Below are 23,533 nucleotides of genomic sequence, written 5' to 3' on the forward strand. Positions count from 1 at the left end.
CTGGTAGCGTAAATCACTTTAACCGAGGCTTGAATGTGACGTTTTTATATTGAAGGGAGCTACGTATATACCCACCAAAGCGGGCAATGCGTTTTGTTTGCTCGGGAAATGTTCGATGGTGTTCGCTGAACCTATTTGTCATTTATCGTGGTATTTATTTAGCCCGTCCTATTTACCCACCATGCTTCAGGATCACCTGTTTGCGAGTGCGAAGCCTCATTGTCTTCTGTATGGAGAGCTCGCAGTTGATGATGAACAAACTAAGCTAAATATGCGGATTTATAATTAATGATTATGCGAACTTACTGAATGGCGTTTACTCGAAGCGACGCCTGCTTAAACGAGTGTGCGCTCTCTGTCAAAAATTTCACGTTATGATTGGATGCTTCGCTCTAGCCAATAAATATTGACACAACCAGTTCAGTGATATGCAGATACTGTATAGTTTCAAAACATGGACACAAGACTCAACTACAGGCGTCGTTTCATAGGTATTATGAATGTCTCGGCATACAGGCCCATATTATTTTTCTTTCAGTTCCCATCTGATTCATCGGTAATAGAATATTACGTTTCTTGATTTCCAGTGTGACATATTCCAATCTGGCTACTCAAAGAAAAAAAAACGACGTGTTGTGTTTAATCACTTTAAACAAAGCCCTGTACGTTGTTCAGGAAAAAGAACGCGTTACCGTTCACCGTCACCGTCCGCTGCAGTCTTTGCGAGTACTGCGCAATTTGCGCTGCAAACGTACTGGCTGTTGGTTGAAGACCGAAAGGTGAGGGTAAGCGATCGATGTGAAACCAAAACACACAAGTTTGATATAACGGCACGGCCATCTTGAGATAAGACATATTAAGCAATAGGTGTATTGTTTTCAGCCGTGCTTTACGATATCAGTACCTGTCGGCGAACCAAACTGCAAGAATGTGGCAAACCCAGGACTGTATGCCTCCCAAGCAATTGTATCAATTTGTAGAGTTGCCAACAAGACGGCGTGCCGCCTCCGCTACAATTTTGGGGTCTTTTTCAAACTCTGCCTCATCAATGACCGTGATGCTGTTGCAGCAAATATATCATGCGCCCAGCCACAAAACAATTGTGCTCAGCCAGAAATATATGAACTTCATAAGGGTGGCCGCACCCTTATCATGGCCTAGAAGACCGAGAAAACCGTGGACCACGAGTGCGATAAAGACACTGTTGAACAAAAGGCGCAGCTTATTCTTTAAATACCTTCACAGCAAGAATTACATCCTTGAATAATTAGACATCGTTAATGAAATTGAAATTATAATGAAGCAGCTCAAGCTTCCTTCTCTCACTTCGGGGGAAAAACTAGGGACGATCACAAGCACATATTGCTGCCAGAGCTATTCATTACCATATCGTGTGCGGTAAAAATGCAGAATCTCGAACAGAAGACGCATGGAAAGGGAAAATCCAGGACGTGCGCTTGTTTGTGATGCTGTTACTTTTTTTACAATGTATAACATGAACCAACTCGGTTCATGAACCCGGTTTCACTCCGACTTACACTTCACGTAGAGCCGCTTACGTGCCAGATATTTGTTGCAACAAGGCTGCTAACGGCAAAGGCACACATTGCCCGACTGACAATTTGTGAACGCTTTGCGGTGCTGCAGAATTTAGCCGCTATGTATACATACACATCAGTAGGCAGGGCCTTACCCAGCGCCTCACGGATCCGCCACTTCCAGAACACGTACTAAGACTGCTGCAGACCGGAGCACTTGCCTTGCTGACTTGTGCACGTGCACCCGTGCCGCTTTCGCCACCCTATCGGTATCCTGGGCTAAACTATACAGCTGCCGCAGTAAGGAGAAAAGCCAGGAGACGAGAAGGAATCGATTTTTATAACGGCATGCTTACAAACCGCCAGACAAAAGCAGGGACAATATTTCCATCAGCATGCCGCAGGGTTGTGCGTGCCACTGGGCCTCAGCCCACACCACTGAGCTGTTCAGCAGGACAACCTTCTTTTCGGCTTCCGTGAATGGAGGCCACTCTTCTGTAGCGGAAATGTGCCCCGGATTCCTGGAAACAGATTAAGGTAGTCCATCGTCACGTGTTTGCAGGTGGAAACATTGTATGCCTCCCCTGGCAGAATGTCGGAATCTCGAAAAGAAAAATATATTATCAATTTTATTGCCGAGCCTCAGCCGATCCTATATCCGCGAGCCGTTTCAGTTTATCGCCAATGGCCGCGTGTTAAAAGGTATCGGGCGCATTATGGGTCTTAAACCCGTGCATTACACACGCAAATGCGACAACAACAGTTTTAGCAGTACTTTGGTTGCAGAGCTTCACTGTGCTATAAAACAGTCTTGATACCAAACTCATCGTCCATGTTCATCTCTACAAAAGAAAAAAAACGTGCCTGAAGGTAGCCACGAGTCCTCGGGAAGCGATAACTGCCCCAGCTAGGGCTATATCAAGCAAAACCGGACAGATCAGATTATGGGGTTTCACCTGCCAAAACAAAGATATATTTGTGAGGTACGCTATAGTGGGGGACTCCGGTATAATTTTTACCGCTTGCGGTTCTTTAACGTGTATCTAAATATAAGTACACGGCGCTTTTGCATTTCGTCCCCATCTAAATGCGGCCGCCGTGACCGGGATTTGATCGCGCGACCTCGTGCTTAGCAGCGCAATACCAAAGCCACTAAGCAACCACGGTGGATGCGAAACCAGAAAGTCATTGTTCTGGTCCCGCGACCGCTACCACACACCCGGAGGTTTAAAAATTAGAATATGCCGTTGCTCTTTGGAATCCTGACCATGATAAACTTATTAATCCACTTGAGCTGATTCAGAATAACGCCGCACGTTTCTTACTAGCCAATTATTTTAGTACATCCAGCATAACGGAAATGAAAGCCAGTTTAGCGTTGTCTCAGCTATCGCTACACAGAAAAACTTTGCGCTTCAGCTTATCTCAGAAGAAAGTAGACCATCATCGTCTACACGCTGAGCACATCCCTCCACCTACGTACCTTTAATACCGGGCTGACCACATTAGTATAGTAGGGTGTGCAGCTTCTCGCACAAACTCATTTCTACACTCTTTCATGCCGAACACCTCACGTGACTGGAACCACCTTCCTGCCAATCTTGTTTCCATCATGGATAATGCTTTGTTCAGACAATCCTTATTCGTATTTTTTCATTGTAACTAAGTGTGCCATACTGAGCGTCATTTTGTTTGTATCACTCTGTTTCTGGTTTTGTCGTTATTTCTTGTATTCTGGCTTAATAGTTTTTGTGTTACCGTTTCTTTTGTCCAACTTTGTATAATTTTGTAACCTCTGTAACCTTTGTAACCACTCCCCTCTACTATGCATTCGTGTTTGAAGGTATTTGGAATAAAATAAATAAATAAATAGCTAGACTGTGCTACAAGCTGCGGGGAAAAAGGGCCGTGTTCGCGCTATAGTTACTTCGCAGTCAACACACGCGTGAACGCAGCTGCTCCCGCACCGCGTTACTCCATTTATGTGGCATTCTGGCTGCTCCGATGTCTTGGAAAGACTGGTGCACCAAGGACGTAGGCGAAGTTTACCATGCAATGCACGGTAAATCACGGTCGATAAAGCCTCCTAACGGTGGTCGATAACGGCAGTCGCGGCACAGACGCGGGGCGTAAAGCGAACAGAACAAATGTTGGCAGCGCGTTCCGTCTTACCCTGAGCTCGCAAACGCCGCCACGTGACCCATCATGGTGTGGGACAGGCTGCTCTGGGGCGTCGTTAAACTCTGGTACGTCGGGTCACCCGATAGTAAGCGCAGGTCGTCCCCGTACGTGGCGACCCCGTCGCCGGTGGCGCGATCAACAGCGTCCATCTTCTCCTCCGCCAAAACCATGAAGCGGACGTTCGCACCACCCTTCGCAGCTTCTGTCGCGTACTGCAGCATGGGGCACTGGAACGCCCCCTTCGTGAAGAGATCGTTCAGCTTCTCCAGTTTCTCGAACCGGGATGCGCTGTCGTCGTCGAGGGCCAGGTAGGGGCCTAAGTATTTCAGTACCTTCTCTTCCGGAAAGCCGATTTGGCGCGCCAGGAACTTGACGATGTCGCGCACCCCACTGTCCGTCAGGTTCTGCACTGCTATGCCGAACGCCAGCACGCGGTCCGCCTCGTGAATAGTGTTCCCGAGCAACACATCTTTGCCGGCGAAGAAGCTCCGGTCATCCGGAAGTTTCCTGGCGTCGGCGAAAAAGAAAGGTCCGCCGTCGAGGTTTATCTGCGCCAACGAAAATCTTAACTTCAACATGTCCACCAGCTCCGCCGCTGGAAGGAAGGCCAGGCACCGGACGTATTCTGCAACGAGAACGAAAGAGAATCGCTGCATCAGCATTTCATGGACAGTGGCTGTGGTTTCTCGCGTGCCACACAGTAATTCAATAATTGTTCAATTGCCATTTTCCATCTTCCGCGTCCGAAATATCTCTTAGCTGGAACGTGTCCCCTTGCACGCGTTCTTGCGCTTTTCCCAAGGCAATTGAGTTTAAAAGACAGTCATCCCGAAGTCAGCTCGAAACTTCTTGTCTCAAATATGTTAAGTGGGCGACTCGCCGCGGTAGCGCAGTAGCTATGGCGTGACGTTGCTGAGATAGAGGTCGCGAGTTCGATCCCAGACACGGCGGCCGCATTCCGAAGGGAGCGGAATGCGGAAAACGTTCGTGTACTATGCATTGGGTGCACGTTAAGGAATCCAAGCTGGTGGCCCAAATTAGTCCGCGACCACCGGCTACGGCGTGCCTCTCGTTATTAGATCATGTTTGCGGCACACAAAACCTGGCAATTTTTTTAGCTCAAGCTGGCAGCAACAAAAAACAATCTGCCACGTGTTGTAGACGAGAAAATTGAAAGCATAGGGCACAGAGTAAAATAGACGGCACCCATGCGCGTCCTCTTGCGAAAAAAAAAAAACTGAATTAAATTCATATGCCCGATTCTTGTGGCCAAGCACTAATAGCGCACGCAACTGCAAACTCTGGGAGATGTCACAGGCAAGGGCTACTTAAATGTACTAAATGTGGCGCTTCAGACTACGGTCGTGTTTACAAAATCTACATTGTCTAACATTCCTTATCGTGCTCTCTCCTTTCTTTGTTTCCACAAAAATAAAAATTGTATTTTTGGTTGCAGGGCATTAGTCGAAAGGTATATTGTGCATTGTCGCATGACAGATTTGTTGACTTACTTATGCATGATGTGCATTCGTAATTACCGTTATTTCTTTTTCTTTCTGTTACAATTGTATCATACACACGTGTATTTTATATGTGCTATATATGCATTGTTTGCCTTGTATTTATACTATATCTGTGTATTACGTTTGCCGGTCATCTTATTAGGACTATGACGACTCTACTGAACATGTAACACCTCACCTTATACTCGGCCAACAGCCTGTCACTGAGGGCCACGGACCACGTCAAGTCATCAGAACGCTTTTTTTCGAGGTCTTCAACAATATGGTGATGAAATAAAGCGAATACATTTAAATAAACAGGAGCCCCTACTCGGCTGATAAGGCCTTCCAACTCGTGTCCTAACGAGCCAGCTGTCTTGTGGTGCAAATCATTGATGGCGTTGCAACTTGTTACTATGTATAGGGAAGACTACAAACAAAGCTGCGCAGGGTGATGCGGGCTGTACTAGTGTTGAAGTGAGGGAAGCTTCGAGTAAAATTGAGTCTGAAGAATGACTGAACAATATGAAAGAAAGTAAATGGGTTGCGAGAGTGTTGAGGTATTTTGTACACAAAAGACATCGACTGACAGTGGAGGAAAAGAACTAGGAAGCTTGCCGGCAATTATGTGACCGGTATCGTAAGCAACATGACAACAAAGAACGTCAAACGCAAAGTCAGAGAGGCTCAGAAAATCTCTAGGGTGGTGGCAATGGAAAAGAAACCGACTATGAGTAACTACCTAAGAGAAACAAACGAAATCAGGAAAGAAAGAATTTACGACAACTCAAAGGAAAGCTGCCTATTTTTCATAGCGAGATAAGGATGCCTTCGAATGCGTAGTTATAAAGCGAGGTACACTAAGGAAGAAGAAGCATGTGCTTGCTGAGGCAAAACTATAGGAAACTACGGAACTTGATTTATTAGAATGTGAAGATATCTATCCAGCTGTCGGTTGAGGGTCCTCTGTCTTCCTTGAAGTCCCTGGGTTCATGGATAGCAGGGGGACAGTAAAGAGGTGAGATTAGCAAGAGGCGATTGTCGGTTTGGTGGCAGTAAAGTAGGGACATCACAAACAACGCAAACGCACAAAGTCACCAGTAGTGATTCAGAAAGTTTGATGCTGGGAATTCATTGTTTGTGTATGTGTTTTTTGTAAAAAAGATAGGTAGGACACTAGGAGAAATAAGCACAAGAGCTTGGTGACGCAAACAATTATCCGATTTGAAAGGAGACGCTCACTGCATCCACCATCCATCCAGCACCCATGAAGCTACGTCCCTTGCAGCGACGCAAGCGCGGTGTTTATGTAGCGAGGCATAGTGGGCTTTCTGTTTGTTGGCTAGTTCGTTTGTTGTAGGGACATGCGCGCATTTTTCGATGTTGCCCGCAGGGCGCTATGTATCTGCGCACGCCAGCGGGTACCGCTGTCCCCTGCGGAAATCCCCTAAACCACTATTGCCTATGGAAATCCCTTATTAAGGGTAAATATCACACTACTGATGCCACGCATGCGAAGCCAATCAGTGCGAATGAAATCGTCATTAGAAATCAAAATAGATGAGTTCATACTTCTTGCAAATTAATCCGCGGTGGGCAGTAAGCTTTTGTGGCGCATTAAACCGTTCGCACTTGACATGATACTTATGCAATAACGGAGACTGAAGCCGAGTACGTGTTGCACCTAGCGTTGATGTCGGAAAACGAGGGTGCATGCCCTCACTATCGCACAGTTGTTTGCTCACTTTATAACCAGCAGTAGCGAACGAGAGACCTTCGGGTATACGCAAATTTTCCGCATTAAGTTCAGAGAATAATTTATCGTTAAAGTGCCGAGAAAAGAACACACACGCGAATGTTCTTATTCGTTGCCTCCCATAGCGTCTGCGCTGAGAAAGTGAAAGAATACAAATTACCAATCAACATGTCGAGGGCGCGGTAGCTTATAACTTGCCTGGAATGGACCGACCAGCGGCGCAGGACGACCTGTTGCAGCAAAGTTCCCCGAGGAACTCGGTTTTGCGCACTCCTTTTTCTCCACTGTTATCCGGAGTTAGGGTAAACATGCTCTGCGACAGGATGACCGACCGGTTCGCATCGAACAGCTCAGGTCTGGCGAGCAAGGCGGAGACCACAAAGCCGCCACTCGAGTGACCCAAGGGCACCACGTTGCTGGCGTTGCCACCGAACGACGCGATGTGCTCCTTGGTCCAATTCCAGGCGAGCAGGATGTCTTCGACGCCCACGTTGTCCGGGCCGGTTCCGTTGCGGTGCAGGAAGCCGGCAGCGCCGAGCCGGAAGTTAGGGGACACGACGATCACGCGGCCATGGCTCGCCATGGTACTCCAATCGAAGAGACCGTTCCAGCTGGCAACATGAAACATCCAGCCGCCCAGGAAAAACAGCACCGGCAGTGACTGCCCTTTCTCCATCGAGCAGCGGCTGGGAGCCCAGACGTTCAGGGTGAGGCAGTTGTCCGACATGACAGTGACCGACCGCAGTACCGGGACGTGTATTGACGGCTGCAAGCACGCTGCAGGAAAAAGGACAGGTTAAAGTGTTGTAATACTTTTTCACGTTGGTAGCTTTTCCAAGTGCTTTACTTTAGAGCGATCGCAATTACGTGAACACTCGCTTGAAGGAAATGAAAAAGAAGAGAGCCAGGAATGATTGTCACGTGGCAATCATGCAGCCTTGAGATAAGAAAACAAAACTGATATGTAGGCCCTCGTCACGTGACACGCAAGAGGTATCTTCTGGTTGTCTTGCTTTGATTACGTCTACTGCAGTGTGTTTCAGTTTCACGTGCCAGGTTTTAGGTTTGAAGGTAGCAGGATGAAAATTCCCAAGAAATTATGCACAGCAGCTCAACGTGCAATTAGACTAATATGACGAACCTTAAGGAGTGCGTAAAAAGGTTAGATCACCGTATGGGCTACGAGGCGAGTGCACGGGCAGCTGCACTAACCGTGGTAGTAAGCGCAAGTGACGCCTTGAAAAGTGTGGTCGGGACTCTAGCCATCCTTTCATACATGAAGACAACAGAATTGAAGCATAGTGAGAAGCGCCTGGCCCTAAAAAACGGTATGTTCCTTCTAGCATACTGGTAACTGTGACGGTTTAGGCACCCCAATAAAGGTTACCGTGTACCGAACAACACCCATGAATGGCCCCGCAGCAATGAAAGAACAAGTTCCCAAGAGCTTACACACCAATACGCCGTGGAAAAGGGACGGCGTAAGATGAGGTTGACTTGCGGAGGTGAGCTGCCTGACGTCACACTCAGTTGGCAAGTTAAATCTAGTTTTCTGGAACTACTGTTTGGCGATTATCTGACCTCTTGCCTTGGCCATTCTCGAAGGCATTGCAGTTCAAAAAAGTGGACCAATCCCGACAATAGAGCAATACCAAAATATGCGGGCAAATCCTGAACATTGTGAAGCCTGAAAAAGTGGCAGTTTTGCACTAAAAACAAGGCATTCTTAGCTAAAACAAATTATTAGTCATATCAGCAAGTAACTTGCGTAGTTTTATACGCCATATAAATCGCATCGAACATAATATTACGTGACTTCCGGCACTATAGCCCTAGGCGCCCGTGAAAGCCGTACACGTGAAGCCACTAGCCATCTCGTCTCGCCCAAATTTTCTCCAGCCGCACATGGTCTCGAAGACGCGCGCTCATCAGCGCATCGCCAAGTTCCCGTGGGGCAGAACTAGGCGGTGAGTCCAGTTTGCCCAAGTTCTGGCGTTCTCAAAGCAAATAAGTGTCTTTTACTGGTGGCTGAGAAAGTGCGGGAGAGAGAAGATGCACACAGTTTCTGCTGGCTCTACTCAAACCGGTGACTGGTCTCGCACTCGTTATGTGGCTTTGGAACAGCGTGGGAGTCTACGCCATGTTGCCGCCGCGCGTGTTGCTGTTACTCTCGCAGGGACGAACTGCCGTCAGCGCGACACACCATCCGTCGCTCTCAGGATTATGCAACCCTAAGACAGTGCAGTATGATAATATGTAATATGTTCCAGTCCATAAGGATGGGCCCCATTGGCTACAGGGCACGTGGCACTAGTTATGTGCCGCTCTTCTATGAAGCTCTTTGACGGCAACTTGTGTCACTGGGTATCACAAGCACAAACACCATCCGCTGCACTCCGCATCAGTTCACAACACGTCCCAAGATCAGTGCCGTGATAGGAGACGGGAGAGCTTAGATGAGTGTGTATATATATATATACGCAAGACGTAATGCAGAGATGTGTGTTTCGTATTCCACCTGCGGCCAGCTGTTTTTCTTCCACTTTCCTTTCCATTAAGTATTTACGATATTAATTGCATTAATCAATATAATTTCCCTTATAATGCCCTTGGTGCCTTTTGTTTGTTGACTTTATTATCACGAGACTAATAAAAAGTGGGCCCCTAGGTTTATATATATATATATATATATATATATATATATATATATATATATATATATCTTGTGAAAAGGTTTATTGGCGGCTCCTAATGCGAAGGCACAGCGACCTGGAACGTCGAGGCAGCTCGAAGCACTGTTCAAAAAGGGGGCGCCACCTTACTGTGCTCCTGTTCGGAAGTGCAGCGTATCGGCTCCGCCGATTTTCGGCAGGAGCCGCGGATAATCTCATCTGAGCCCATCCACGCTACGACCATCGGACGCCGAACGTCATCCGGCATCCCTGGATACGATTTCCAACGAGGTGGGACCATTTAAAGCTTTTCCCGAATGTTTCATCGGTCGGCCACGCCGGCGGGTCGGCTAAGCCTAACGGCAGAGCCACCGCCCGGCGCGACGGGGCAACCGTCTCGCGCCACCACAAGATGTCTCAGCAAGCCACACACCGAGGATATGACCCAGACTCGATGAACTGGGCCACCATACAACCCAGCGGCAATAGAGAGCAGCCGCTTTCAACCTTGAAGAGCCCCGCGCTCGTTGCCGCGATCGCTCGACGAACGCAGGGCTCGACGAACGCGGCGGCCATGGATGCGGCCTCCTCGGACGCTCCCGCTGCCGGCGTTCGCCCCTGCAAGCCACCACCGCCCGCCTCGCGCGTTTCGGACGGTAAATCTCGGCCGCCGGTGACCTGGAGACCGACTCCAATGCCCAAGCCAGCCCCGGAGGATTTTGTGGTTGTTGTGAAGCCGCGAACACGGGTGTCTCTGCACGAGAAGTTTCATGAAACCGGATACGGCAGAGCGTTCATCGCTTACCTGGGCGCGGAATGCGCACAAGTCATCACGGTTCTCCCAATTAAGGAGCAGAACATTATACTAGTTTACACTGCTAAGCCCGAGATCGCTGACCGCATCATCGGAGATTTCGAGCTCGGCTCTCCCACTGAAAAAATCCCCCTACTCGGACATCTCCGGCAGGACGGCGGCAACATCTGTTATGGTGTGGTCACGGTGCGCAACACGGATACCGATGAAATCTTGCGTTCCAGTCTCCAGTGGCGCTCCGGAGAAATCCTGGAGGTCCGGAAATTCGGAGCATCAAATAAGGCAAGAGTAACTTTTGCTGGCAAGAACAAACCACGCTACATTCACTACGAGGCTACGCTCATACAAGTCCGGCCGTATCGGCGCACGATACCTGCCTGCTCCCACTGTGGCATGGTCGGCCACCGTACTGACGTCTGTCCCGGCCCCAGGCCGGACAAGTGCGGGCTGTGTGGAACTGCGGCCCATCTCATAGACGGAGAACGCGAACCGCACGAATGCGTCCCTCAGTGTACCTTGTGTGGAGGAGCCCATGCCACGGGGACTCGATCCTGCACTGCTAAATATCGTCCACTGCAACACCAGCGCTCGGAACAGGGTCACCGTCCCAAACCCAAGCGCGGCCGTCGTAAACGTGGGAAACGGCGACCAAAGCAACCCGTGCACCAGAGAGACGACACTGACCACCCAAAACAAAGGGCGCCCCCGGCCGGTCCCATTGACCAGGGAAAGAAGGATGCGCCCCTCCTGCCACAGCAGCAGGCAGGGAAACAAGCCACCGGAGCGAGACCGGAGATGCAGAGAGCCTGGGTCAACGCGGTCAAACAGGGAACAAAGGTGAGCAGCGAGGGTGGGGTGGCCCCCTCACGTCCTCCCTTTTCCTCTGCCCGATCCCCCCGCACGCCGGAGCAAATCGAAATTATTGCTCTCAAAGAGCAAATAGCTAACCTACAAAAACGGCTAGCTCTTGCAGAAGAGCGTCAAAAATCTCCCCCACCGCCCGTCCCTCTGTCAGTAGAGGCGATGGATAGCGATACCTCCCCTCCCGCGTCCCCTGACCACGGACACTCGGTGATAGAGGCGAGGTTCAACGCGTTGGAGGCGCAAATGAACGCTAGACTTCAGGCGTTCGAAAAGCAATTCACAGCCGCTCTCGACGCAGCCCTCGGCAAAATCCCGTGCCTTATAGCGGCACATACCTCAAAATCTACTCCTGCTACCCGACGGAGAGGAACAGTCAAGCGCCTTGTCGGTGAAAATATTAAGGAGAGCAGAACCAAAATTCCGCACGAGGAGGAGGCTCTTCCTCCGGCAGGACCGATTCCGTCGGTTATCCTGTCTACCGGGGCCCCTGGCTCAGAACAGGCCCCGCACCTGACCATGTTAAATCCCAGTACTCAACATGGCGGGACACCCTAAATCCCTCCGAGTGTCACAACGCAACTCGAATACTGCTGAAATTCTGCAGTGGAATTGTCGAGGCTTCAAGGCACGCACCAAGCGAGCTGACCTTAGACTCTTCATTACAACCCTCCCTCAACTTCCTGCTGTAGTAGCCCTCCAAGAGCCGGGAGAGGGCGTCACTTTCACGAACTACATAAGCTATCAGCAGGACGCACAGAGCTGTATCTGTGTCCATAAAAATTATACGGCCTCGCCGGTGGACCTGGACTGTAATGTAGCTTTTTCGTATGCGATGGTCACCCTTCTTCCGCTTCAAAAACACGATCCCCCGCTTCACATTCTAAATGTGTATAGCTCACCAAAAATACCAAACGTCACTTTTGCTGATCTCTTCAGCAGGGCACTAAAGGTGGCAAATAGGGAACCACTCATAATTGTTGGGGACTTCAACGCCCCCAGTCGATTATGGGGCTACCACCGCGAAGAGAAACGCGGACGCAAGCTGGCGGAGCTTGCGTCTACGCTGGGCCTCACTCTTCACACGGACCCTGCCAAACCCACCCGGATTGGGAACTCCGTGACTCGGGATACCTGCCCGGACCTAACATTTACTAAAAACATAAGATACGTAGATTGGCACAATACCGAGGAAACCCTCGGTAGCGACCACTGCATTCTCACGACCACAACTCGCACTTCAGCCCTCACTCGTCCTCACCACAAGGCAACTCTTCCAGACTGGCCAAAATTTCGTTCCAACTACAACAACCCACAACCTATAGTGGAACAGGGGTACACCACCTGGTCACAACAGCTAATCACGCAACTCACAGATACTGAACAGCAGGTTCAGCTCTCTGAGGCGAATCCGGCGGTGGACAACCACCTCCTTCACCTCTGGGAGGCCCGGCACAGCCTTGTCCGCCGATGGCGCCGGCAAAAACACAACCGTAAACTCAAAATTCGCATCGCCGAACTCACCCAGGAGGCGGCAGAGTACGCGGCCCAGCTCGCCGACTCCAACTGGGTAGACCGATGCAATACGGCCGCTCGACAAATGTCGAACCGGAGTACATGGCGTCTTTTCCGCGCCCTAATTGATCCTACGAACACCCGGACAGAAACCCATAAACACCTCCAGCGAGTGATCCACAACTTTAACGGAGACACAGCCGCACTGGCTATCTCCCTCAGAGAGAAATATCTCTCTACACACCAGGATGCCCGAGGTCACGCGTACTCATATGCAGGCTCTGAGAACGCTGAGCTGGATCGACCGTTCCAGCTTCATGACCTCAAAGCGGCACTTGCCAAAATGAAACGAGGAACAGCTCCGGGCAGGGATAAGGTAACGGTAAAGCTCCTAGCCAACCTCCCCGACCCAGCCTATGAGCAGCTCCTCACTTACTTTAATGCAATCTGGCAAGGTGACACCCCTCTTCCCATTGACTGGAAAACGGCGTTAGTCACCTTCATCCCTAAACCAGGAAAAGCCATAAACACAGACAATCTCCGGCCCATCTCCCTCACCTCTTGTGTGGGAAAGCTGATGGAGTCTATGGTACGGGATAGATTGTCCACCCATCTAGAAACCCAACACATCTTTGCAGACACCATGTACGGCTTCCGCCCACACAGGTCCGCGCAGGATGTCCTACTACAACTTCATACGGAGATTCTCGAGCCAGTCGAACACCCTAGTGATGGTAAGGTAGTCCTTGCGCTAGACCTAAAGGGTGCCTTCGATAACGTCACGCACGAAATCATCCTAACCCACTTATCCCAGGTAGACTGTGGATTCAACACCTTCAACTACATTAAACAATTCCTCACAGACCGCCCAACCTTTATCCGGCTACAAAACACGGAACATGGCCCGTACCAGCTCGGTACACGAGGTACCCCGCAGGGAGCAGTACTCTCACCACTCCTTTTCAATCTGGCCATGATGAAGCTTCCTGCCCTACTGGGTGAGGTCCCAGGCGTGCAGCATGCTCTGTACGCCGATGACATCACGTTGTGGGCTACTCACGGATCGGTTGGAACAATCGAGGCCAACCTGCAGCATGCGGCGGCTATTGTGGACGAATATGCCCGTCGATGCGGCCTGGAATGCTCCCCGACCAAATCGGAATTTGTGCACTTACGACCCAACCCGAAGTGCACCACTAAACTCAACCTATCCCTATGTACAGGCCCCATCCCGGAACGCGACGAGATCCGAGTTTTGGGCCTTTACATACATAGGAACCGCAAAATTGATACCACTATTCAAAAGCTCCGTAAGGTGGGGGACCAAGTGGGTCGTATGATCCGCAGGGTATCCAATAAAAAGGGGGGCTTGCGATGCAAAGACGCTTTGCGGCTAGCGAACGCATTCGTAACCAGCCGAATACTCTACTCGGCACCCTATCTCCACCTACGCAAATGCGATGAAAACGCCCTTGAGGTGATTTTACGCAAAATCTATAAGAGAGCCCTCGATCTTCCCATAACTACGTCCAACAAACGCCTCCTCGAATTGGGGATGACGAATAGTTTTGGGGAACTGCGCGAGGCTCATCTTAACAATCAATTCTTGCGGTTGAGCAAAACACCAGCGGGAAGCCGCTTCTTGTCCCGCTTGCACATCCGATATATAACCCACACGGAACCCAGAGTCTCACTGCCAGAGGCATGGCGTCTCACCTTACAGGTAAACCCTCTCCCTTATAACGTGACACGAGATACTCACGAGGGCCGCCGCCAAGCGCACGCTACAAGGATCACCAGAACATATGGAGATCGCCCGGGAGTATTCTATACGGACGCTGCCGGCCCTCACCACGGGGGTTGGTTTACGGCGGCAGTCGTCCATCAAAACACACCCGTTAATGGTCTCACTTTCCGGGCCCCCAATATTACTTACGCGGAGGAGGTGGCCATCGCGCTTGCTGCCGCAGATCCAGCGTCTCGGGTCATCATCACTGATTCGAGGGGTGCTTGCCGCAATATAGAACAAGGCCAAATTCCATATCGTGCCTTCCAAATACTTAAGAAATGTGAGAACCAGGGATTCCAACCCCGGCGCTCCATTATTTGGGCCCCAGCTCATCAGGGAATAGAGGGGAACGAAGTAGCCGACGCTACAGCCCGCGCGCTTCATTTCCGGGCGTCGCCTCTATCACCCGTAGACGAGGTCCCTGAATTCAAACCGGCAATCACCTTTAAAGAAATCATACAGCTGTATCAGCTTAATCACGGCCGATACTTCCCCCCTTGCAAAGGCCTCAATAAGACGGAGGAGCGCTGGCTTCTCCGTCTCTACACAAATACAGTACTGTGCCCGGCGGTGCTGAAACACTTCAACCCGGCATTTTCGGGCGAGTGCCCGCACTGTGGGGAGGTGTTTGCGGACACATACCACATGGTGTGGGCATGCCCCTCCAACCCTGCTTTCCCCCCAAACCCCCACCCTACCCGAGAGGACTGGGAGGCCACCCTGCTCGGCTGCTCAACCCTCCAGGAACAACGTGCCCTGGTGGCCCGAGCCAAAGCCGCTGCAGAAGCCACGGGGGTCCCGGACTAGGGACCGCCCCCTAGACTTTGTAAGGGCTGGGCCCTTAGGGCTCAGCTCACAGCTCTCTTGTAAATAGTAGAAATAAAGTTTGTAACCAACCAACCAACCTGTTCAAAAAGGACGCCAGCAATCAACAGCGCGAGCCGAGGCGAGCCGCGCTTTGGCGATGCGGCTGTGTCGCGAGGCGCGTCTTCCTCATCTCCCCCCGGACAAAAAGAGTCATCCTGGCGCCTTAAGAATCGGGAGGCAGATGGTCGTGGTAGTGCTTGAGACGCGAGACGTGGACAATGTCACGTCCACGCAGGCGCAAGTCTTCAGGTGGTGACAGGGGCTCAATGAGAAAATTCACCAGAGATGTTTGCTCCAAGACTCGGTAAGGCCCTTCGAATTTTGGGACAAGTTTCGAGGAAAGCCCCGGCGTTTGGAAAGGGACCGACATCCACACAAGAACGCCTGGAGCGTAGGTGGTGTTTGGAAGCGTGTCGATGCGGTTTTCTTTCTGGCACTGCTGTTGCTCTGCCGTAAAGGAGCGCGCTAGCTGGCGGCATTCTTTGGTTTGTCCGGCGACGTCGGACACAGGTAGACACTCGGAGGCGTCAGGATGGTATGGAAGGAGCGTGTTGATGGTATGCGTAGGCTCGCGGCCATACAGGAGGAAGAAAGGTGAAAATCCCGTAGTGGCCTGGATCGCGGTATTGTACGCGAACGTGATGAATGAAAGTATGCGGTCCCAGTTACCATCATCAGCTGCCACGTACATAGAGAGCATATCACCAAGTGTGCGGTTAAATTGCACTGTGAGCCCGTTAGTCTGGGGATGGTATGCCGTGCTTGTCCGATGAATAATATGACATTCCGAAAGCAAACTTTCGACGACTTCGGAGAGGAAGGCGCGACCTCGATCGCCGAGGAGTTCTCGAGGTGCGCCGTGTCGAAGCACGAAGCGATGTAGGACGAAAGAGGCTACATCCCGCGCTGAAGCACTTGGTAAAGCAGCAGTTTCGGCGTAGCGTGTGAAATGGTCAACAGCAACTACGATCCACCGATTGCCGTCTGGCGTCATAGGAAGCGGGCCGTATAGGTCGATGCCTACGCGATCGAAGGGTGTGGCAGGGCACGGGAGCGGCTGCAAGGCACCAGACGGGCGTAAAGGCGGCGATTTGCGGCATTGACAGTCAAGACAGCACCGAACAAACTTGTGCACAAAACTGTACATGCCGCGCCAGTAGTAGCGGTGGCGAATTCGCTCGTAAGTCTTGAAGACTGACCACGTGGGTACGTCCCTTTCGTGGTTGTGGAACCAGAGTTGGGCAACACCAGCCAGATAAAAGATCACGTGGGTTAACTTGGCTGGATCATCCCACTTGTTGTGCGCGCGCACCCGTTCATATGACGCAAACCAGCCTTCTACGTCTTCGTGGTCTGCACCGCTGAAGATCTTGGGGTCCCGTTGTCGTGGAACGCCGGTACAGGTGATGGACTGTGGCGTCGGCGCCGTTTGGGATGACCTGTCAATCATGGCGGGCGGTAGCGTTCTTGATCGCAGCTCCAGGGTTTCAAGCGACAGGGTTTGAGTACGCCGCACCTCCACCAATTGAGAAGAACGCGCTTTAAATAAAAAATCCGGAACCTGAAAGTGCTGCTACGTAATGATCACGCATTTCTCTCGCATTATGTCCAAAATCACATTCTTTCGGGGTGCAAGGGCTTACCCCCTCTCAGGTTGCTCCTACCACCTCCCTCACAACAGACGTGGCAGGAGCTGCTCAGAACGCCAGATCAAAGAGCACAACAAGCCCTCGTTGCCTGGGCCGAGAGGGTCGCTCGTCGTGAGAGGCCATTATATGACTGGGGCAGGCCAGATCTTACCTGAGCAGAATTTTAATAAAGTTGTTACCAGCACCAATACCTCTCGCATTTCTTCGCATTTACCGCTAAATCACCACTGATTTTTTTTTCTTCCTTGGTGGGTCCTCTAGGCGCGTTCATGCCGTCAGCGCAGGTGCGACCGCCGTGCTGTCAATCTACCAACACAACAATGTACGCGCGGCCCTCGCGTGGAAAGTTAGAAGCCACCCACATACGAGAGAGACGCGCAGCGCGTTTCGCTGCGAAAAGGACGAAGCGACATGAACTCGTGGTCCGCTCAATCGGCTCTGGAGCGGATGCCAGAGCAGCGTTCTGCCTCCACTTGCTGGGATGGCCGTCGTGCGCAAAAAAACATGCAATAACGTTCGATCTCGTCACCCGTGTGCATACCACACTTTAGAGCATACTGCTGTCTGAGCAGAGAAAGCTAGAAAACGCTGATCGTTTTCTTTTGTTCGTATCTCGTTCATCAGGAAGCTGCGACGCCTGCAACGCCGGTGGCGGTGCTCCTGATTGTGCCAGCGTTGTGAGACGCCTGGTAGCTGCCAAGGGGACTGTTTCTGGTGCGTAGCAGAAGTTTCCTCGCGTCCTGTGTCGCGCCAGCATGTTGCCCCGCGTATTTTTAGACCACCGTCTGAGGAGCTTTAGCGCTACACTAATCCCTGCTGTAGCTTTCAATGCTTCGTCATTTGGGCAAGACAGCCCAATTATGTGTTTCTTGTTGTGAAGTGTGTTCTCAGAAATGTACAGGTCACACGAGTGCTGCGCACATCATATAACGAAAAGGACATTCGCATGTTGCCTCATTGGCTATGTAGTTCTGCAGCTGCGCATGTGTTTGACTCCCGTCTGCCGCAGGCACATTGTTGGATAAATGCGGAAATGCTCCCGGTGTACGCTGCTGGTGTACGTTGTAAGCGGCCATGGTTAACGTGGAGTGTTTGAATTCGGTGATCCTCAAGACTGTTTGTTGATCTGGGACGTAAACCACGCTTCTCTTCATTGCAACCGGAACATTTTTTAAAATATACCGCGCTGGTGACTTCTCCCATGAATATCCGCACGAGACGGCCTGATCACTAGAGAATTAAAGAAAAATATAATTAAGCGCTACTGAAAGTCAGCGAAGGTAACCCCGCTTTCACACTGAATCTGACCCGTGCCGATTAGTAAAAGAGGATAATGAAAATTTCGGTTCTCACCTGCGTGCAAAGCGTATCCTCAATGCATGGTTAGTCTATAGCGTAGACCCTAAATTTAATGACAGTACAAAGAAGAGTCAACCATACACGTGGCTGTCCTAGCCAAGTATCGTGTCGCTCTTCTTTGTGCTCTCGCAAATTTAGGCTGTAAGCTACGATATCTACGCATAAGCCAACAACCTCACACTAAACCGTTGTAGCAGCTCCATGCATTTTGTGCCATCGGAAGATCAAGCCTTTTTGTTACGGCCGGTCATCACAGATTGCAAACAGCACAAACGTTATTCACGCTGCTGATTCATCCAACATCCTGCGGCTGTAAGATCCAAGCGAAATATGTTTGCAGTGTGAGCTAGAGTTTTGGCACAAACTGCAAGCTCATTTAAGTTCAGAGACAGTAGCTGTCAAAAGGCAAAACTTGAAGCTGGTTGAGCGTGGTCTAGCAACTCCTTGTTGGTTAAGTGAAGTACGCAGCACATAATTAAAAATAACGCACGCCTTTGTTGTAATTTGCACGGCCCGGACACTCCAGTACGAGCTGAGTAAGTATAAGAACTTTAGTATTGAATATGTTACCACAATTTTTTAATTTTATATTTGTCTGAAACGGGGAGTAGGTTTGAGCAAGTCTGACAATAAAGAGAATATGAGTAGTTGGCATCGCTTGTAGGCGCCAGCATATCTAATTTAATTTCATTTATGTTCCCTTTAAGCTCATGGTGTTAGGTAAAACGAGGCACCGATTTATTTTTCAATAGCTCTGAAGATCAAGACAGTAAATATAAAGGAAACAATCGGAAATGCAAGACTACATGTTATCATTAATTATATGTTACTAGTCAAAGAGTTCTTTAATTCGCCATATATGATACAATGCTTACTTAACAGTATTAATAAAGATTAAAAGTGGAACACACAACAATTTGGACAGGATTCGAGGCACGCGCACAGAGCCCCTCCTGTGTAATTTTTCTTTCTTTTTTGTGTGCGATATGATGCGCTAGCGTTCCCCGTAATTTCCGGCCGTTTGTGCACACGACACGACTGACTGGAAGGGAGTGCCATTCATAGTGACTTTCAACATTTCGTTGAGGACAGATAATAAAGAGAACGAAACGAATGGAAATATTCACTCGGGTAAGGAAACTGCTCCTATGCGGTACTATAGCATCGAATATCGAGGAATACATTGACCGTGCGTACCAGGACCTTGCTTCACCGCCGCAAAAGGAGAGCGTAGCTTGGTGACCTTAGTGGCGAGCTCGAAGCGCCGGCCTCCCGTCGTGCCCTCGCCGAAGGGGATGCCGCGAAAGACGCGCGCGCGCTGCCCATTGCTGGTCTCGACGGCGACTCCCCTGATTTCGCCCAGCGAGGTTTTCACCAACAGCTGCTCCTCGGTGTCAGAGCAGGTCCCTGGCCGGTGCGCCTCTTGACCGCGCAGCAGTAGCCAGAGGACGATCAGCACGAGGCAGGATGCCACAGCAGCCAGGCAGAGTATGAGAATATGTCGAGTCCCAAACTTTGGACTATTGTGTGTTTGGGAGCCCCGGAGAGAGCCGTCGATGGTCCTAGGTTTATCCAAGGGAGAAGCCGTGGGCGCGGAGGCAAGAGCAGCACTGGGCTTTGGCATAGTGGCGGCGCGGGCGATTTCTCGCGAGTTGACCGCTGAACCGGTGTGCTCTTGACCAGGTGACGACTGCATCGCTTCAGGCTGCAAGGAAGAAATAGTGGTGTAGCGATGCAGCTTAAAGCCCGCTGCAGGCGGCGCGCTGCAGCAACAGTTGTTCTCGATGAGCATAAAGTGATATCAAAAGTAACATAAATTCTTGCAGAACCTGTCATAGTTAACTTTCGCCAAGTGGAGACCGCGTTATCTTTCGCAAGGATAGGGGTAATTTACAATGAAAGTTACGCATGAAAAGCCTCTTGAAGAGTGTGACCTGTGAATTCTCAAATATACAGCGCTGTAAAAATGCCAACGTAGGCCCATGCAATCGTTGCTGTCGCCAGTACACCAGTTGTACCAGCTAACATGGACCACGTATAAAAAAAAATTCACCGACGATTACGATACTTCTTAATGCGAATTTCTAGCGCAGCTGCTTAGGTGTTTTGAATTCGCGACATATTATGGCAAAGAATTTGATTCTGAAGGACAAGGTGCTCTCGGCAGCGGCGTTGAGCCTCAGCTCGGGCAGCTCATTTAGCAGTAGTAGCAGACGAAGTATTGATACTGGTTGCATCGCTCATTTTTCAGAAAGAAAGCGTGAACACGGGAATGCGTGGCTCGTGCGGAGTGCATTCTTCATCGGCGGCATCGCGGCAGGCGAAGTAGCGCATGCGCAGTAAGTCTGAAGCCCACCCCAGCGCTCTGTTTCCGCGCTGGCCGCATGCTTGGTCGTGCCGTCACTCCGCTTTCCTTCTCACCCTTTTCGCCATACCCTCCCCAATTTCCGCCTCCTCGTTGCGCTGCATCCTCCACTTCGCTTTTCGCCTCGCGTCTTTCATCCACCCGCTGCGCTCCGCGTTCGCTTTCATCTTTCGCTATGCTCGTTCGTTCGGTTACACCACCGACGCCGCTGGCACCGACGCTCGCTGCAGGAACGGGCGCCTAAAAGCTGCTCTCTAAAAAAACGCGCAGCTTTCTGTGAGAATGAAACTGCTTGTTGTTAGCGACCTCCTGAACAAACCGGCTCTACTTCTGTATTCTTGTCTGTTCTTAATATAAGAACATTAGGTAATACTGAGAAAGATTTGAAATTCCTAGATTTTGGATAACAATGGCAATGCAAGGAAACTTGTTGAGTATATTAAAAAATATATCACATTCCGGTGTTTTTGACACGTGACCATCTGCGCAACTCTTATTTCCGTCGTTAAAGGAAAGCCTGCAAAACTATTAAAATGTCGCTACTTGCATGTGTACACGCAGCAGTGGCTTACATTTAGGCACGATAAAAATCACGCCCGAGCACTCCGTACAGATGGTTAAACAGCGAAGCTGAAATGTGCTGCAACGGTGTTTATCACTGGGGTATTCCAGACGGTTTAATAAATGACGGCTTGGTAGGCTACCGGAACCTCGGTACGCAGTTCCTGCTTGCGCTTGGTGGCACGAGCCTTTTTTGTGCCCGGGCTGCAGCATCGGCACGGCATAGGCGAGTTTGTTCCCGGTTCTGTTCGCGGCATTGCTGATCTAAAACTGCCTGTTCCTCAGGGGTACGTTTGACGCGTGGCCTACCCATTTCGGAGCCGGAGAGAAACTGCTGCGCGCCGGCTCGACGGCGACTGTGAGCAACGACTTCACTACTGACGAAGCCAATCGCGCGCCTCTCTTTTTCGGGCGTGCGCATAGGGATGCGCCGGAGGAGCTTTCGGCTTACAGGCGACAGACAGACGGACGGATGGATGGACGGACGAATCGGCTAGCCACATACAGCTTCGCTGTAAAAGAGCTAGAAAATGGTTAACACGTTGCAAAAGTGGTTTGTGTCAACGTGATCTAGAAAGTTTGCAGTTACATTTCTGGCCGTAAATTGATAATCTCAATGTTGTTAAACAAGGAGCGCTAGTGTCTCCGCTAATAGGAATACACGAAATACCGCGGCCTTCTTCAGGAGCTTACTAACACCGTATGAGAGAGGGTTTTAAGACATGGTTCATGTTAGCCTGGATAATGCGAATGGTGAGAACCCTCTTGCCACTAATATTCGGGTCAATCATGAACCCACAGTACGCCGTCGACTAACACTGACCTGACCAAACAAGTACTGAGTGAGTGCGTACGCACTCCGCCAGCTCGCGGTTTCACTTTCGGCAGCGTATTTAATGCGCTTCAAGCAATTGAAACGAGAACGTAGCCAGGAGTCCAATTTAGCCTATGGAAATGAGAGAATACGCACATGAAATACTAATGCTATACATTCAGCTGGTTTCTATCACGCCCTGACTCCAATTGCAACGATGGCGGAACCCACCCCATAGATCAGAGCCAGGGAAACCAAGCCCGAGCCATGACCGACACAGCCTTTGCCAGAGCGATCGGAGGCGAGAAGCGGGAACGCGTAAGGCGTTTCCTCTGTTGTGAACAAACAAGTCATGCAGCTGCCAAACGCGCCCTACCAGTACCGCCACGGCGGACTCCCCGGCAGCTGCAGGAGCCACGTGACCGGAACTCAGATCTCAGCCGCCATCCCAGGTCGAAGGTGAGAGCACCTCTGAGCCCGTCAGAAGAAGCGCGGAGCCGTGTAAGAAACATGTCACTGTGTTCCGAACGCTCGAGTTCGCTCAGTGGAATGTAACACGCGCCGCCACGAGCGTGCTAGAGCACTCGCAAACGACAACCCCAATGTATTATAACATCGTAAAATCGGTGCTTACGCTGCTCTCGTTCCGAGCTCCGAGTCCAGGTACTAGAAACCTCTGGCGGATGGAAGGGCTGTTTGGTGGAGCGGACGCAGTAGTCTGGCCGAGCAGGGTGAATAGCGGCGCACCTGCGAACGGTAGCCGTTGCGAGCGAACGTTCTTCTTTTAAGACTCGTCACGAGCGGCCGCTGACACGCGCTCTTTGTGCCGCACCCGGCGTGCCTCCACGCGACTAGTACGACGAGAAAGTTGAAGATACGACCGATAATTAACGTTGCCGTCCAATATCTTTTTTTAGGATCGATGATATTAAACTCTGAATACAAAATATGAAATCTCCTTTTCTTTCACCAAAATTGAATTTGAATTGTTTTATTCTTTATGGTTAAGGCTGAATGTTCATTTTCATAAAACCATGCAGGCTCTCCAATCTTTATCTTTCGATTGTAACTTGCCAATTATAAAAGCTTTACCTCTTAGTTTACAAGCCCACCGCGACCAAAGGTAAAGTTTGGCTCGCTTTTCCGCAATGCGTTAAACGTAGTTGGCAGACAGGCACACATCAGCGTGGGCGACAATATCGCACCTCACGCAGCCTGGGGTTACATCATCGAGAACGTTCAAGGCCACGACGTGTGGAACGACGCGCAGACGAGGGCTCACGCTAATAA

General features: G+C 50.4%; 1 protein-coding gene across 1 annotated transcript; it reads right to left on the reverse strand.

Moving 5' to 3' along the window:
- Positions 1–1,866: 1,866 nt before the first annotated feature.
- LOC126536702 (acetylcholinesterase-like) lies at positions 1,867–22,989 on the reverse strand. The gene is made up of 5 exons (XM_050183725.2): positions 22,878–22,989; positions 19,701–20,208; positions 7,176–7,754; positions 3,711–4,344; positions 1,867–2,059 (listed from the first exon to the last, which is right to left on the reverse strand). The coding sequence occupies exons 2-5, from the start codon at positions 20,197–20,199 to the stop codon at positions 1,891–1,893; spliced, it is 1,881 nt and encodes a 626-aa protein (XP_050039682.1). The 5' UTR covers positions 20,200–20,208; positions 22,878–22,989; the 3' UTR covers positions 1,867–1,890.
- Between the last annotated feature and the right edge of the window lie 544 nt (positions 22,990–23,533).

This window comes from Dermacentor andersoni, chromosome 4, assembly GCF_023375885.2.
Source record: "Dermacentor andersoni chromosome 4, qqDerAnde1_hic_scaffold, whole genome shotgun sequence".
Classification (NCBI taxonomy): Eukaryota; Metazoa; Arthropoda; class Arachnida; order Ixodida; family Ixodidae; genus Dermacentor; species Dermacentor andersoni.